Here is a 16,869-nt window from a genome sequence, read left to right as displayed (position 1 = left end):
AATTAGAATGTAAAATATAACAATGTAAATCAAACAAAAATATACAAAATTGATTTAATTTTATAATTCTTAAAAATACTATCTGATGTAAATATAATACATAACATATTACAAAATAATAATTAATTTGTCAGTATTACCCAGTTTTTCATAAAGGCATTGCCAAGAATACAAGATCTTTTTCCATCTTTAAAATTAATACAATTGCCATTCAGGTGGACTTGTATATTTCTAATGCTTCTAGAGCCCCGATATGGTCAGTTTGAAAGGATTTTCTTATTAATCTGGACATTAAAGTTTTGTTGATCATACTTAATAATTCATTCCAGTTATTGGGAAGAAGGTAATATTTAAAATATCAATCAAAAAATCCAAACATTCATATAATTATTTGGATTATATCAAATCTTATTTTGGTCATTTATCAAGTTTATTTTTACAAATAGTTTTCATAAAACAACAAAATATTCATTTAATTATATTCTTATACTGTAGTACTTTTATCTTCATGTTATCTTGTTAATTGGTTAATTTAATGCAGATTATATTTTAAAAATAGTTAACATATTTACATAAAATTTCTCTCTAATTTTAAGTAAACTAGATGACTAGAAATTAACTATTATTTTTATCCATCATATTAAAATAACTTCTTTCACATGGTAATATTTACAATGTCATACTAATAACAATGTTTCTTCTTAGACTGGTTGATAAAGTTTAACTTTATCAATCAACTTAAGAAAAAAGTCAAAAGGCCATGCTGCATCAAGTCAAATAGTATGAATTGGTAAGTATATGCCTAAATAAATAACATCCAAATATAAAATTGCAAATGTAACAATAAAAAGTGTTGGCTTCTTCTCAATAACACATTATACAAGGAGCAGTTATCAATATAGATTTTATTGGCTGTATTGTTATGTATGACATAATCCTCATTTATCTTCTTTTTGTAACGTATAAGGATCGAAGAGGGGTCATAAAGACCCAAAATGCATTTCCTCCAATAAACCTGTATTAACAGCTTTTAATTCTTTAAAATCCAGAACAAAACCAGTAACTGAACATTTAATCAAACAAAAAGTGTATACATCTACATAATCACTAGAACATCTCTGGACATTTTACACAAATCCGAAAGTCAATTCTACTTGGAGATTAATAATTATAATCTTTCATATTATGTAGATTTCTGACTTTTGTACCAGATGTATACATTACATATATTTTTTCTTGTTTTGATTAACTTTGATTAATATGCAACTTCTATAAATCTCTTAACTCAAAAATTTGTAAACAAACTCAAAAAAGATAACATTTTTTTTTTTCTTCTGAACTCAACCATTTTTAAATGACTTATTACAGTTTATTTATTTATTTCTTTGTATAAAATTTATTTCTTGTACAGATTTAAATTAAAAAAAAAACATATTACTGATAAAATATACTTCAATTAATGGGAAATATGTTGATAAAATTTGATTTATTTCTCAATTACTTTTAAATCGATGAACATGCGCGACTTTAAATGTTTTGAAGTAATAAAAATTATAATTTAAATGAAAAATAAGTCAAGTGATAAAGAAATTCAATGATATGAGATTTTGCATAGTAAAGGTTTGGAAGTGGACTAACCTCATTTTCTTTATTATTCCGGATTCCTCTTACAAGATCAGCTAAGTTTTTGTCAAATATACGTTCTAAATTTCCTTTAACCTTTTTCAGAGCCATTGTTTCATATATTTGAATGTTTGCGAATTTATCTGTATCATGTATAAATCGCTTTTATCATAAATAATCATTCAGTTCATTAAATTTGCTAACAAACTCGAGTTTAAAATCGGTCATCCAGACATCATGGCTGACGTTTGTATATCACATGATCATTTGACGAAAAATCATTTAGATATTTAAACCTGACACCTATCGATAGAAAATCGAATTATATATTTTCGTATATTTAAATTATAAAATTATAATTACAGTATATATAATTTTTCAATGTATTTCTTAAAAATAAATATTATAACTAAATATTCAATAAAAAAAATAACAATTCTTTTTGAATATCATATCAAGAATATAGTTGAAATAATATTACGTTACATTAATACTAAAAATTATTACGTTAAAGATTATTTTTTATCAATTTAATTTAATAAAATAGTTTACTCAACTTTATTTGTGGTACTTTAGGCATTAAGGAGTGGCCGAAAGGCGCATTAAGTTCTTTGAGAAAGAAGAAACTAATGCGGCTTTTTTAGCTCTTTCCTCCCTTGGGTACTAAGAGGGCATCTTTTTAGCAAGCCCATTATGGGTTAAGCCAGGCCTAAAATGCGGCGGTAGGGTGGAAAGGGACGAGGCCCGACATATCCGACGGACCATTCCCTGAAAAATTCCTGATGATTTTTTGACCCGAAATAGCGATAGCAGCACTCGGTATTCCCAGGTCGTCTCTGTCCCATACTAATGCGGCTAGCTCCATTTCAAACACGTGATAGATAAGTGCTCAGCGTGTATTCAGACAATTAGCCATTCATTACCAATCGTGCAAGCTACCAACAGTGCGGCCGTACCCTAAGAGAGCCTATTTTCCTATATTGATTACAGGTTTAGCTAGCCAACTAAACCTGTAATTAAAAAGGCCAACTATGGGACTCGACATACTAGGAACAGATAATTCTCGAAAAATTCCGAAAAATTTTCTATCTGGCCATTCGGCAATTAACATTTAATTTTATTAGTTTTAAAATTGAAAGGATGTTCAAACAACACTAACGAGTTTGTAATTAAAAATACTTTATTTTTGTTCTTTATATGGGCATATGAGAAACCAATGAAAAAATTTAAAAATTTAAAAATTAAAACATAATACGGGTTGTCAGTTTTTACTAATTATAATTTTTTTATATCGCATTATTTGGAAGGCTAAAACAATTTATCGCACTGAGGACTTAATATAATTTATATATTGATTGTGGTGATTATTCTTCTATCGCCTACTTCTTTTAGACTGTGTTTCGGTGATTGCGATTCTATTAACCGCGCATTTTACTTGTATTTTGAATAGGCAATATTTCTCTCTCCTATGTTAGCTAGGTATGGATTATATAGTGCGATAAAAAAGTGTCTCGCAGCGTAGTCACCATTAAGTGGCTGGCCTGATTTGCCAACTTGTTAAATTGGCAAATCATGGTTAAATGGTTAAAAAATGGTTAAAAAATTATGACGTCATAATTTACTTTGTGTCTTTGGACGCGCCACGTCGTTATTTCGTTGGTGGAAGCGCCTGTCGTTTCCACGCCCAGTGCGAATGAACTTCAAATCGCACTGTGTCTATTAAATCTTAAAACCATAAGATTTACGTTGATTTTTGTTTATTTCTTTATAGGTGGATAATGGTTTTGAGTAAAGGCTCTTTCTCACTTATGGAAAAATCCGTAAAACAAATTTTGAGAAATGTTTCTTTTCCGTACCATCAAACCAGTGCAGAAAGTCGTGTCGAGCAACTTCTAATTTTTCATTTACAGAATACGGAAAAGGACTTTCTCGCACCGATAGCAATCAAGTAGAGATTTAAGTCGTCACCATGCGTAGTCTCGCCTGCGTGATAAAGAGTTTCGAAAGAATATAGAATTTAAAGCAAAAGAGCAATCGGCATTTATATAAGTGAATGTGGAATCGTCTAGAGAAGAGATTCTCATCAATTGACGCACAGGCGTGCCAACTAAATTCTACAATAGCGTTTTCCTCCATCTTGTCCGTATCGGCTGTTACGTCGTTACAATAATAACCAATATCCCATTGCTTAAATTCTTTTCCGGATCTGACGAGGACCCGATGTATATTTCGGACGGGACCGCTGTACAATTACTTTTCTGTATTCTTTTTCCGCATTATTTTTCCGCGGTGATTTTTCTTGTGCGAGAGCGGTCTTAAGAAGAAACGAATCGAAATTGTTTTAATCGTAAACACCAGAAATCAGAGAAAAGTATTTGACAGGCTGCATTTAGACTTCCCACCCGTCACTTATGGCAATTTGGAGAATAATTTCCCGCGGAAAACGGAAATTTGAATACGAAAGAAAAACATAGACAAGGACTATTTTATATTGATTTTATTTCAGATACATTTCAAGTCTCAAAATTAATTATTTATTACAAAAACTCCATAAAGAAAAGTGGATAGATGCGAATGAAAAACGGTTTATATTGGATCCAGCAAAGAGCGCAACGCCTATTTTAAAAATTAGATTCAGAACTCATAAACCGGGGGAAAAATGTAGACCGTTAGTAAATTTTCGCAATTCTACTTTGTACGACGTAAAAGAATATCTTGAAGAAGAAATTACACGGTAGCCCGTACTCGGATTACAGAATAACACGGCAGACGAGTTAATTAACTAACAGAACATTAAATTTAGTTGTAAATGATGCTACCAAAGTAACAGTTAATTTTTTAACATTATACAAGAATTGTACATGTTTTTTTTCTACATCCCCTTAAAGATGGGACATACGAAATCATAATATCACTGGTTTAATCCGTGAGTAATATAAAATCGGAGAGCGGAATAAAAATATCAAATATTTTAATGGATCTTTTTAACCGCTGTCAACTATACAGAACTATCATAAGAACATACCAGTAAATTCTTATCGGTTGGGTTAAATTATCAATCTACTCGAGATTCACGTAATCGGGCGAGGGCAACCAAATATCTAACGGGCGGGCGGCTAACGAGCGGGCGGCTAACAGCCCAGAACCGGTCCTGGATAGAATTGGAAGCGTTATACGTGTGTAGCATCCACCCAAGGTCCTAGGCTTCCACCGGTTAAACCGGGTGAGGTTCGTCCTCTGTAAAGTGCATGCGCAAATCTGGCTTTTTGGATGCTGACGATACAGCGCTTCCACTCCGCAACTAATATTCGAATATACAATAGCGATCTTATTTTTTTTCACGTGTAGTATAGAAATTTGTAATAAGATACATAATGCGGTTATAATAAAATATTGTGCGATTATTTTCATATAATTAAAATTAATATGTATTTATTTTTAGAAAATACAAGGGAAGCGGCGCATCCACCGCTTCCAATGACGGCACGCCACTGATAGGAACTATTGCTTTTAGCAATTATATATTAAGGAATAATCTGTACTTTTTGAAGAGCAAAGGGCCATTTTTGGTTGCCTTCGCAACATTTCTATATTAAAGACGAGGACGACCTTATGAATCATTTATAGATTTAGATTTAGCATCGAAGAATTAATATAATCAGGATATAAAGGTGACGATTTATACGAAATTCAAATATTTCGTGTCTATGCTAAGTTGATATAACTAATGAAACGCTATTACAATGTTTGAATATCTTCCCGAATCTATTGTCCATACAACACAAATATGCGAAAAATTAGATTTTGACGACGTAGTTAAGGGTTTGTGTCTGGCCCCGTTAATCAAAAATAGGAGTAAATGAACACGTTTCCCAAATAGAATAACAGGGCTAACGAGAAGTGTATCTTAGACAATGCGATTATTGTTTTAAAATGAGCGCACCTGTTTTCGCATGCAATAACAAAATTAACGTATGGTTATAGTTATAAATTCAAACACTTCTGGTGAGAAAGATTTGCCACAACTTCACAAATGTTCAGCTGATTTTGTATTAAATTAAGCATATAAAAATTTGGAGGGAACTAACGGAATTTTAGCACGACTTTCCTGGTGACATTAAGCATCAGTTTAATTAATATTCAAGTTGCCGATAAATAGTTACTCGGCGGGTGTGATTCAGCAGATTCACGTTACAATACACGCTTTGTTTTATAATTATGTATACGGAATCATTTCTAGAAATGGCCATTAAATAACCATCTCTCCCGCTATTACGGTATAAATATCAAGTTGTTGTTGTATTTTCGCCAAGTATTTGCTTTAATTTCGTTTTATATTCCCGTGTAAGATCTTGGTTAACGCAAAATGTCTATATTTACACGTTTGTATTTCGTGCCGCCATCACGTCAGCACCACGTGCATTTTTCGAACCGTCTTTTATTCTAACCCCTATCCCCACGCCGGTGTGACGTGGCTTTTTAATCTTTATTATACACGCGTCAGATTCTGAAATTATAAAAAAAATCCAAAATTCTTCTTAAATTCCCGCTTTTTTTAACGCGTAACAAACGAATTCAACAATTGATGTTGTTGTTGTTGCGTAGTTTTGCTCTTGGACGAAGAGTGCGATTTGGAAAGCGATTCGAAGATGTTTTTTGATGGTAGAGAGTATCGACCCCTGCCCCATCCTCCTGGGTAAAAGATTTTTTTACATTTCATTACTATTTATTCGGATAAGAAATTGGTTTTAGCAATTAGAGGCTTTAAAGAAAAACTTTCATCTACAACATATAATTAGGCCTAATTAGATTAAATGTAAAAGATTGACTTTACGATTTTTGTGTCTTCCTGTATTGCTGTATTGCAATAGAGGGCTTTATAAGGCACAGTTCGGGGCCTGGTGTTAAGAAGATAATTTAGGGCTTTACAATTTACTGTTGTTTAAACGAGTAATCGGGCCTCTTTTATATCACGGATTAGGTCGTTAATATGACGAAATTTACTAAAATTTTAAACCCAACTTTGTTTCAATATGTTCAACATGTCAATTATAATATTCAATATGTCTTTTTTTTAAAATAACAGAAAAAGATTTAGACTAGTCGATTTATAAAAGGCCCTTTCCTTCTGTCGAATAAACTTAAAAGCACGGGATCTAATGTACTTTGAGAGTAGAATTAAATAGTTAATGTATTGTGAATTTTCTCTTTGCATATTTAGGGAGGGATTGGATTATGTTAAGTTTCGAGGCAGAAAGTTGAGGAAAGGCCTCTCGAAGCAGTACGAACCCTCGACCGGTGCTTTCGAAGGTTTGGACGTTTTTGAAAATAACATCAAGCCCGCTTATAGAAAAGCTGTGATGAAGGTTCGACCAATCTGTCAGACGGCCTGCCAACGTTTTAACAGGTAAATTACATTACTATTCGTATGTAATAAACTTGTGTATATTATATATGTACGAGCTGTTTAACGAGGGGTTATTCTGAAAAATACGAGGAATCATCGTTTTAATTTTTCAATAAATAGTAATAAGTTTAATAGTTTCTTGCCCTGATGGAAAATTAAAGAAAATGTTTTCCAAGTATTACCATTTATAAATATTCATCGTAATTCAATTCCAAAATTATATATTTATTGTATTTCTTTCCTTGTTTAGTGAGAGATTGGTCGAAGATGTGGAGGATGAAGGAGTCAACAATAGAGAGAGCGTGATTCCTCCACGAAGCACCAAAGAGAACGAAGACCAGGCAGAGCACGAAGACTGCGTGCAAGATAATCCTGGCCATTCCAGGGATAGAAATACATTGAAGAAAGTCGGGTCATTCTTTAAGAGCATGTGGAAACCCGTTAAGAGGTAAGATTTTGTACGATTTAGCCTCTGAAATTGGCAATAAATCGAGTGTGGCACTATGCCCAAGTATCGATTACGCCAAACATTTTTATAGCATTAAGATTTGAGTTGGAAATGTTTACGAATCGCATAACTTTCCCGTATTGTTCGGCGCTGTATCGGCCTATTCGTCCGTGTCATTACTGATTGGATGAAAAGTTGAATTCAAAACGTCACCGAACCAATGAATTAGTAGAAAATTTCATAATACAACTTTCGTTCTTTGTAGGCCAACATTTACAGCCCATCGATACAGCGCCGCAATATGTTTTAATGGAATTCAAGTGGATTTATACGTTTTCCATGAATAATTATACTTCTTTTTCTACATTTAGATCCGTGCAGAAGGTGTGTAAAATGGCCAGAAGTGAAGAATGCGAGTACGTTCGGTTCGAGTAAGGATCTCTGCTTCCATCTCTCAAATTCGACAATAAAATCTGCTCTGTGATTTGCTGGATCTGGACTGGATCTGAGTTGGCTAATTGTAAGTGTGTATGGTAACTTTATTGTATTCTACACCAAACACTTGGGAGATTTTACGGTCTGGGTTTATAAATGGCACAATATCTAACCGCGATGTCATAATAACCCGCAATTAATGGCCGGACAACAGAAAAAATGGAAATATTTATGTACGGTATTAGCGTGGAAATGTATCATATTTTGATGAGATCGATTTCGATGCGATGACAGAAAAGCCACGTTTTTAGGGTATCGGGCATACATAGCCTGTATATTCCTGTCCAAGTAGCCTACTCACAATAATACATCCTGGGTATAAGTTGCTGGTCTCTTGACACAGAGAAAGCAATGGTATAAATGAACGTAGAAATTAAATTATCCAGTAATCTTACGTGATTACGCGGACGGGAACATGTTAAAATAATGGAATTGACAATGACATATTTGATACATACATGACACGTGGCAGATGCGGTAAGCAATATCATTTGGCACGTAACTTTATTTCCATTTTAGAAGGAAATAATATTCTTAATTTTGTTTTCATTTAAAAATATTCAAAAAATAACAAAAAGAAATGATAAAGTTTAAAAATTAATAAATAAAATCTAAAAAGCTCCTAAAAATTGCAAAAATAATTTTCAATTTATAAGTAAAAATTAAAATATTGGTTTTTCATTCACTTTTAGATATGGTTTTTTCTGCAAACCATCGATGACTTCTCCTGATTTTGACATCCCGATTGCGTCAATGCCAAGTTCGATTATGACTTCCCAATTTTGACTTTATCCCGGCTGTGTCTCCTTATTATTGTCTTTTAGTCAATTATCATTTACCCGAATTGGTCTACACGAATTTGGACTCTCGATTTATGTCTACTTCACGAATCTGGACTCTCCCGAATTACGTCTACCCCGAATTTGACTCCTCAATTGTGCCTGTACTCGAATTGGACTCTCCCGAATTATGTCAACCCCGGATTTGACTCATGAATGGTGTCTGCACTCGAATATGGACTCTCCCGAATTACGTCTATCTCGAATTTGACTTCAGAATCCTGTCTATATTGGAATTTGGACTCTTCCGGCTTGTGTCTGTGCTCAAATTTGACTCCCAATTTTTGTCATCCCTGGAACTTGGACTCTCCGGAATTGTGTTTTAATTTGTTATTGGAACGACACGCTCAACAAATTGATATTTGTTATTCAGACACTAGTAAAAGGATTAATTGCAAAACAAATTTTTTATACATAAAACGTTTGATAAATTAATTGATTATTAATATATTAATTAATAATTTTAATCTCAATTATAAATTCTTGTATATTTATATTTGTAAAACATTAATAGTAATTGTTACGGCCTAATTAAGGCATCCAAGCGATAGTCGAGAGCTCTCGCACACATTAAAATATGTGTTTGGACCTATATAAATGTTATTAAAAGTTTGTTTAAAAATGCCTCCATAAAGAATAAAACTTATGTAATTTGTAAAAACATAATGTTTGCAAAAATAAAACAGTTTCTGCAGATCTAATCTTTTTCTGTTCTTTTGTAAGCGCATTCCTTTTAAGAAATGATAATTTTAGAGAAACAGTTAAAGTGGCAAAGGCACACTTGCCACTCCGAGGGTTTTATTTATTTATTTTTTTTCACTCGCTCCTCTGAGCACTAACAAGTAAGAGGGCCTCTTTATTTAGCAAGCCTGTTGCGGGTTATGCCAAGCCACGTCAGGCGTTGATCAACGACGACCCATAAATACTCGAGGTTCTGGAATGTTGCTAATACTGTTATTGTGAACTAGCAGATGTGCCCGGAGTTGCTTAGAGAAAAAAGTAACGATAGCAAAGATTAAGGTTTGTAGATTATAGCCGATCTTACCCGTTTCCACCGAGTGTAACAATTAAGTTACGGTACTAAGTATAAAATTTTTAACTATCTGCTTATCATACTGGGATAACGATAATTAAGTTTGACAGCAACCACTAACCGGTGCGTAGAACCGCTAAGTGATGAATAACGAACGTTTTCGTAACCCCTTTGGCTTCTTTTTCAGGTTACTAAATTCGATAAATATGCTGGATCTTCCCAAATCATATAAATATAAAATCGAACATTAAGACGAAGAGTTGGAATAAAGCCAACTTATGCGCATGCGTTCTCCGTGTAAACTTTATATACGATGGAACATTAAATATCGTTGAGAGTTTTTAGAAGGGTCTAAAAATATGTTCGATTTCTTGCACAAATGCAGAAAAGAGAATAATAGAATAATAAGAATAATAGAATAATAGAAGCCATATTCTTCACGTTAAGGCTTAACGGTGGCGAAAAAAAACAAGAGTAATAAAGACAAATGAAATCGGAAATTACCACAATACAGAGGACAAAAGGGCAAATAAAACGATAAGTGAGAAGACAACTTACGTTCGGCCGAACCTCGGAAAAGCAACTAGAAGTACCAAATTTCCGGAAGCCGTAGCTCTGGAAAAAACACTCGATCCGGAAAAGAAGAAACGCTGTTCGAGACAGCTCGACGAAACGAAGCAGAAAATGTATATATATGCAGAAGAATACAGAAAACTCTAAGAAAAACTTTACGAAACGAAGAACTGACGTCTTGGGTCATCCAAGACCTCAGTTCTTCAACTCAATCGATACTTTTGTCCTGTTATTCTTACACTGCAAAAAACTTTTTGTGTCGTTTGGAACCGAACAGTGGCGTAGCGTAGTAGGGGCGGAAAAATTACCTTTAGCGGGCTGCAAAATTTCACAATAAATAATAATAATATCTTGTAAAAATTTGAACCATTTTATCCCATAGTCTCGTCGCACCTACGATTCNAACTGTTTGTGTCGTTTGGAACCGAACAGTGGCGTAGCGTAGTAGGGGCGGAAAAATTACCTTTAGCGGGCTGCAAAATTTCACAATAAATAATAATAATATCTTGTAAAAATTTGAACCATTTTATCCCATAGTCTCGTCGCACCTACGATTCAGACAGATTGAAATTAGCACTGAATAGTCCGGGATTAGACTCACCATCCGGGTGAACTGTTAATTTCACTCGTGCGCACAGCCTGTCGACCTTTTTTTTTTTACTTGTACGATTCATTTGTTCTCATATACACCTCCAATGTTCAATGGAGCTATTTTGAACTGGTGGGTACACTGGCAAGGAAATTTTCACTATTTGTTCTTCTGAATTTTAGTCTTTTAAATTGAGATACCTAAATAACGGGACGGCGAAATTTTCCTCCGCCCCGGGCAGCTGACACCCACGCTACTTCGCTGGAACCGAAGAAAAAGTTTCAATTGCACATGAAAAGTCGAAAAGTACAAACATTATTTCCAGACTTTTCAAACATCCTTTATTTTTTTTTTTTATAATTTATGTCTTCAGGTTGGTTCAAAAGATACGATGGAGCTATTCCTCCCTATTCAGTGTTCTCATTTTCCTAAACATATCAAAAACAAATGGCAGAAATAAACAAATCTAACGGCAAAATTTCAGAAATTTTAAAAATTCTCAGCAGATATTAAGCTTCAAATTTCGTAAAAAATATCTTGCCCCCACAGACTATTATTGATTTTTACATTACGCTATAGGAGAAACCCCCGAATTACTGGCACTGCATCTGGTAATATGTGCACATCGTCCACTTTTACATTGGAATCAATGGAAACGTTTGGCTTTGTTCGGTGCCGCCGTTATAGTCGGGCAATGGGCCCCGTGCCTAATAGACGATGTATGGAAGAACGTCGTGTATAAAAATAAAAGAACAATGTTATGCGACCGCCATTGATATCGGAGATTGTAACTTGGTAAGTTATTTTAAGATTTTACATCTTTGTTAAAAGAAAAAAATTCTTACTGTATGCTACAAAACAATTTTATCGTTTATAGACTAAAGATAAATTTAAATCAATATAATATTTTGATATTAAATTCGAAACTTTTATTTATAAAAAAGTCGAGAAGAACAAGGAAAAAACGTTTCCTTTTTGAATGTTCGTTCCTGAGAGATAGGCTTACCAGACGTCCCGTTTTGACCGGGATTTGTGGTCCCGGCATTCCGGCCAGTTTGTCATTTTGTCCCGGTTATTGGGTTAAATTTTAAAAATGCCGACTATACAAGAAGTAAAAATAGTGTAGATTGGGTAAAATGGCGATTTGGCAACTAAATAATCACTTCTGTTACACTCACTGTTGCCAATCTAAATGTTTTGTATCTCGATCTAAGTACAGTGATACTCCGAACTTACGCGATAGATGGGACCGAGCGATAACCGCGTAAGTCGGGGTATAATTTCTCAATTTGTGTAAAATCCAAGTCGGATGTATGTAAGCTAATAAATGTTATCGTTAATCTTATCTCGTCTTTTGATTCGTTCTCGGTTACAAGAAATCACCACATAGAGTTTCTGAAGTCTCCGTAGATATAACAAACACAAAATAAATTGTAGCTATGTGTCGATTCCACGTGACACTTCCGAACATGTAAGCCGAACAATAGTGTGGGGGAGTGAGTAATCAAGAGTTGCGTGCCGCTCAAACAAAAGACAAATAGACGAGATTTGAAAATCGCGTAAGTCGGAGTAGCGTAAGGGTGCGATTATGCAGACGCGAATTTAGAGCGAGCGAGAGGTTGCGAGCGATTTAGTTTCCGCAAAGAAAAACCATGCACAAACGAGAAGCGAGAAATAACGCTAGCGAGAGCGAATTTCTGATTCTCGCACATATCTAACAGGTTTTGATATTTATCGCGTCTCGCCTCTTCTCGCCACATATTCTCGCTCGCTCGAATCTGCATAGTCGCACCCTAAGTCGAGGTATTACTGTACTGTATTTTTAAAGTACGCTGTCTAGATATTTTCCTCCCTAATTTGTAGCATATGGCCTAATGAATTTCAAGTAATTAAAAATCACTTGAAATGTGCAAAACATTACTAATAGGCTTGCCTTATGTGCGAAACATAAGGCAAGCATAGTAGCAATAGAAACTTCCTCAAATATACTACCATATTTTAAAGGTATAGATTTAAGTAACGAAGAATTTTTAAAAAAGTTCACACTTGTGATAGCCTAATAAGTTCTTAACTCTCGTATGACTAAATATATCACTAATAGGACAAATCCTGACATGGTCAAAATACTTAATTCTTATTTTAAGAGAATATTAGTATAAAAACAGTTTACACGCCAAACTCAGGGCGTATAAGTTTAAAGTTGTCGCTATATCTTAATTTTGTGTCTGATCTCTGGTTCCCAACTTCCGCTTCCCGAGGACATAACTGAGGTATTATACTAATATACCAGTATTTATTGTAAACTCTCTCTCATATATACAGCAATACTATTTTAATTAGCTAAGTCTTTTTTTTAACTCTTTCTACCCTGTGAGCACTAAGAAGGTCTCTTTTTGCAAACCCATTATTCAACCCGGCGCCCACAATAAGGCTGCCGGGTGGTGAGGGACGGGGCCCTACATATCCGAACAGACCATTCCCCGAAAAAACCTGGGGATTTTACGACCTGTTCAGTTTCGAACCCAGGTTCCCCAGAGCAGTTGGCTGCCGCCTTAACCGCTCGGCCATCCGGCCGCTAATTAGCTAAGTCAATGCCCTTTAAGTTACTTTGTATATATCCTTTTATATTTAATCTTTTATTTGTTTATTAAATATAATTTCTTTGTTAAGTTGGAAGTAAATTCTCATACTAATTAATTAAATATCGGACACTCTATCGACGTATCTATCGCACTCCCCACTTGTAACTAATAGCCCTCCTATATTCCATAAATATCCTTTAAGGTTTAAGCCATCCAGTGACAGTGTGGGTTTCACCAACCTGTCACCGTTAAACGTTTGATTTATTGTCCTAATCGAACCCGGTTCCTCACAAATTTATATTCGAATATACAATAGCAATCTTATCATTTTTTTATACATATAGTATTGTAATTTTTTGTAATAAGATACATAATGCGGTTATAATAAAATATTAATTTTAGTTAATTCAAGGTACGTTAAAATTTGAAAATAATCGCACAATATAAGTTTATATTTTAAAAAATACAAGGGAAACGGTGCTTCCACAGCTTCCATGGACGGCACGCCACTGGTTGTAATGGTCATTTTTCGGAACTTCGCGTTAAAAACTATAAAAATTAAAACATAATCATTTTATTAACGTATGAAATTATTAAGTTATGATTACGATATATATATTCAATTTTAAAATTAAGCATCTCCATAACACAGTAAAACCTGTCTAAACAGACTTTTTTACAAAACGAAAAACTGCCTATACAGAAAATATATCTCAAAACAACGATTATCATTATAGAGTACTACTATAATCTAAAGCGGAGGTGGAATACTTTTTTGGATCCAATTGCATGTATAACCAGAGATAAGTGGAATTATTTGGCGTAACAACAGTTTAATTCTAAATCATAATTAAAATATCTATAAAAACCCAATATTCTTGGAATGTGTATTCCAAGAATATTGGGTTTTTATAGGTATTTTTAACTTGTCTTTGAAACATAGTATAAACTGAAACCTTTTAATTAAATTTATGGAATTTTGGTACCAAAAAGTTTGCGAAGTACTGATCTATTATACATAACATACCTTCGTAAAAGTTGTGTATTTTTTACTGTTTCTTTAAATCAATCGAACGACTTTGAAGCAATTTACAAATTTAAAACGCCCTTTTAATAAACAGCGCATAGGAGGGACTCGTTAAGAGGAAAAAAAGAAAGGAGAAAAGAAAGAATTTGGAAAGATTTAAAGCAAAATAAATTTAACAGAAACAAAATCAACGCTCACATTTTTGTTGCTTTTGCAGATGTGCTCTGTAGACTCCTCTGCATTTCATTTATGAGTGTGCAGATCTTTGCTCAGGTGAGTGTGCAGATCCTTGCAGATCTCATCTTTACTTGTTCATATGGATTATTTGTTTTAGCTTTGGTGAGATTTCCAGAGATCTAATGTCTTTTTTTCAAACAGTAATTTCTTGTAGGATGCGCAATGGGCCTTTCAGATTGAGGTGCCGTTTGGCCTACCGGTTCCCATCTGTACAACAAATAAACAAAATTAATACGTTTTCATTAAAAGCTGTTTTTGTTTCTTGCCGTACGCACTTGATTAGACTCACAAGTTTAAATTCTCCCACAGGCTCGAATAAATCCACATCCCACATCCCAATAGCATTTTAAAAAATAGATCCACATGCGGTTCTATTCAAATATGTATGTTATATTCCTTGCTTATTATTGAACAAACTTTTATAAAAGCCGGTGAACAATCGGCATTATTTAAAAATACTAAAAATTCAATTTTACCGACATTTTTTTTTTTTTTGAAATTTCACTGTTAACAATTTTGCATAACCTTCGGGCCCCTTTTACAATCGAGCCTGCCTGCACAGCAATCATTTCGCATTCCCTAAAGCTGACTCCGTGTCTAGTTTGCTTAGGCCTAAGTCTAGTCTTGGCACCGGACTAAATGGTCTTCTTAGCACCTAAATAGGTCTTGCCCAAGGACAATATACTACAAGGATAGCCAGATCCCAATTCTACAATGTTAGCCATGAATGGCAAGTTAGTGACGTCACACGTGTCCTGACCTCTTTGTTTACCTAGAGCAGGGTGTGCACGTGTTTAGTTTTCGCTTTTAATATTCGTCCAATTTTGTGATTAACGAAGTGATTTATTTTAATATTTCTGTAATTGTTTTATTTGACTAAGTTTTTTATAAGGTAAGATGATTTAAATATAAGTCATTAAATATTTAAAGCTATATTTTTATGTTAGGTGAAGAACAAAATGCTGAGTACTAGGTGTGCTGTGTATGGTTGCAATAATAACCTTCTTTTTTCAAATTGGAAGCAACCTGTTTACATCGGGTTTGATCAAAAAATGACAAGAGAAATACTTTTAAAATTAATAGCAGAACTTTATTTACTATCGTATAATGTAGTAGCTTGCGTCAGTGACTGTAGTTGCAGTAACATAAGTTTATGGAAAGAATTGAATGTGAATATCAATGAAACGTTTATTATGAATCAATTATTATTATCAATGAAACGTATATTAGAGATATAAATATGTGGTTCGACATTTTTAATAGCTATGCACCAAAAGGTTCTGTTCCAAGCAAAAATGGATATGGTGTAGACTTGGAATTACAAGAAGAACATTTAAATAAAATGATAAAAATAATCTCAACAATGAGAGCAAGTGGAAAAAATGCCCTCCAAATTTTCCAGAAAGGAATGATAATCTCAATGAAATCGCTAATTGATCTTTTTCAAGATATGAAATCGACTTTTGATATAAAATACATCTGCACTTAAATCAAGATTGTCTGGAAAAATTTTTTTTTTCAAATTAGAAGCCGGGGTCCTAATGAACATCCAAGCCCATTAAATGCTATATATAGGATTAGATTGATTATTTTAGGTAAGAATCCTGGTATTTTAGAGTCAAAAGTAAATACTACAGATCGAAGACAAGAGGAATATATTATACCCAAAGTTTTAGAGAAAGCACATGTAGAAGTATCAAGTGAAAATACAGACCAATATACTGAATGTAAAACTACTTTTTCTTCAAATAAATCTTCAGGAAACTCTACATGCAATCTAGACTTTAACACAATCTCTGAAGAAACTTCCTACGATGCTCTCGAGTATATAGCAGGATATTTTGCCTATAAATATAAAGAAAAATACCCAAACTTAATTAATTCCACTAACAAAATTAAAAATCATTACAACTATAGCATTCCGTCATGGGTGCAACATTTATCTTATGGAGGGCTTATTAAACCTACTGATGAATGGCTAGCAAAAATTATAGAATGGAATAAATATTTCGAAAT

General features: G+C 33.7%; 1 protein-coding gene across 1 annotated transcript; it reads left to right on the top strand.

Annotated features, from left to right (window-relative positions):
• The first annotated feature begins 6,089 nt into the window (after positions 1-6,089).
• On the top strand, positions 6,090-9,490 carry LOC111639357. The gene is made up of 5 exons (XM_023385227.1): positions 6,090-6,319; positions 6,845-7,030; positions 7,281-7,478; positions 7,850-7,998; positions 8,666-9,490. The coding sequence occupies exons 1-4, from the start codon at positions 6,273-6,275 to the stop codon at positions 7,911-7,913; spliced, it is 495 nt and encodes a 164-aa protein (XP_023240995.1). The 5' UTR covers positions 6,090-6,272; the 3' UTR covers positions 7,914-7,998; positions 8,666-9,490.
• The last annotated feature ends 7,379 nt before the right edge of the window (positions 9,491-16,869 follow it).

The sequence above is a fragment of the Centruroides sculpturatus genome, unplaced genomic scaffold (genome assembly GCF_000671375.1).
Source record: "Centruroides sculpturatus isolate CEXI.00-Female unplaced genomic scaffold, Cexi_2.0 scaffold1283, whole genome shotgun sequence".
Classification (NCBI taxonomy): Eukaryota; Metazoa; Arthropoda; class Arachnida; order Scorpiones; family Buthidae; genus Centruroides; species Centruroides sculpturatus.
Note: the sequence above shows the minus strand (reverse complement) of the source record. Positions and strands in the feature narration are given on the sequence as shown.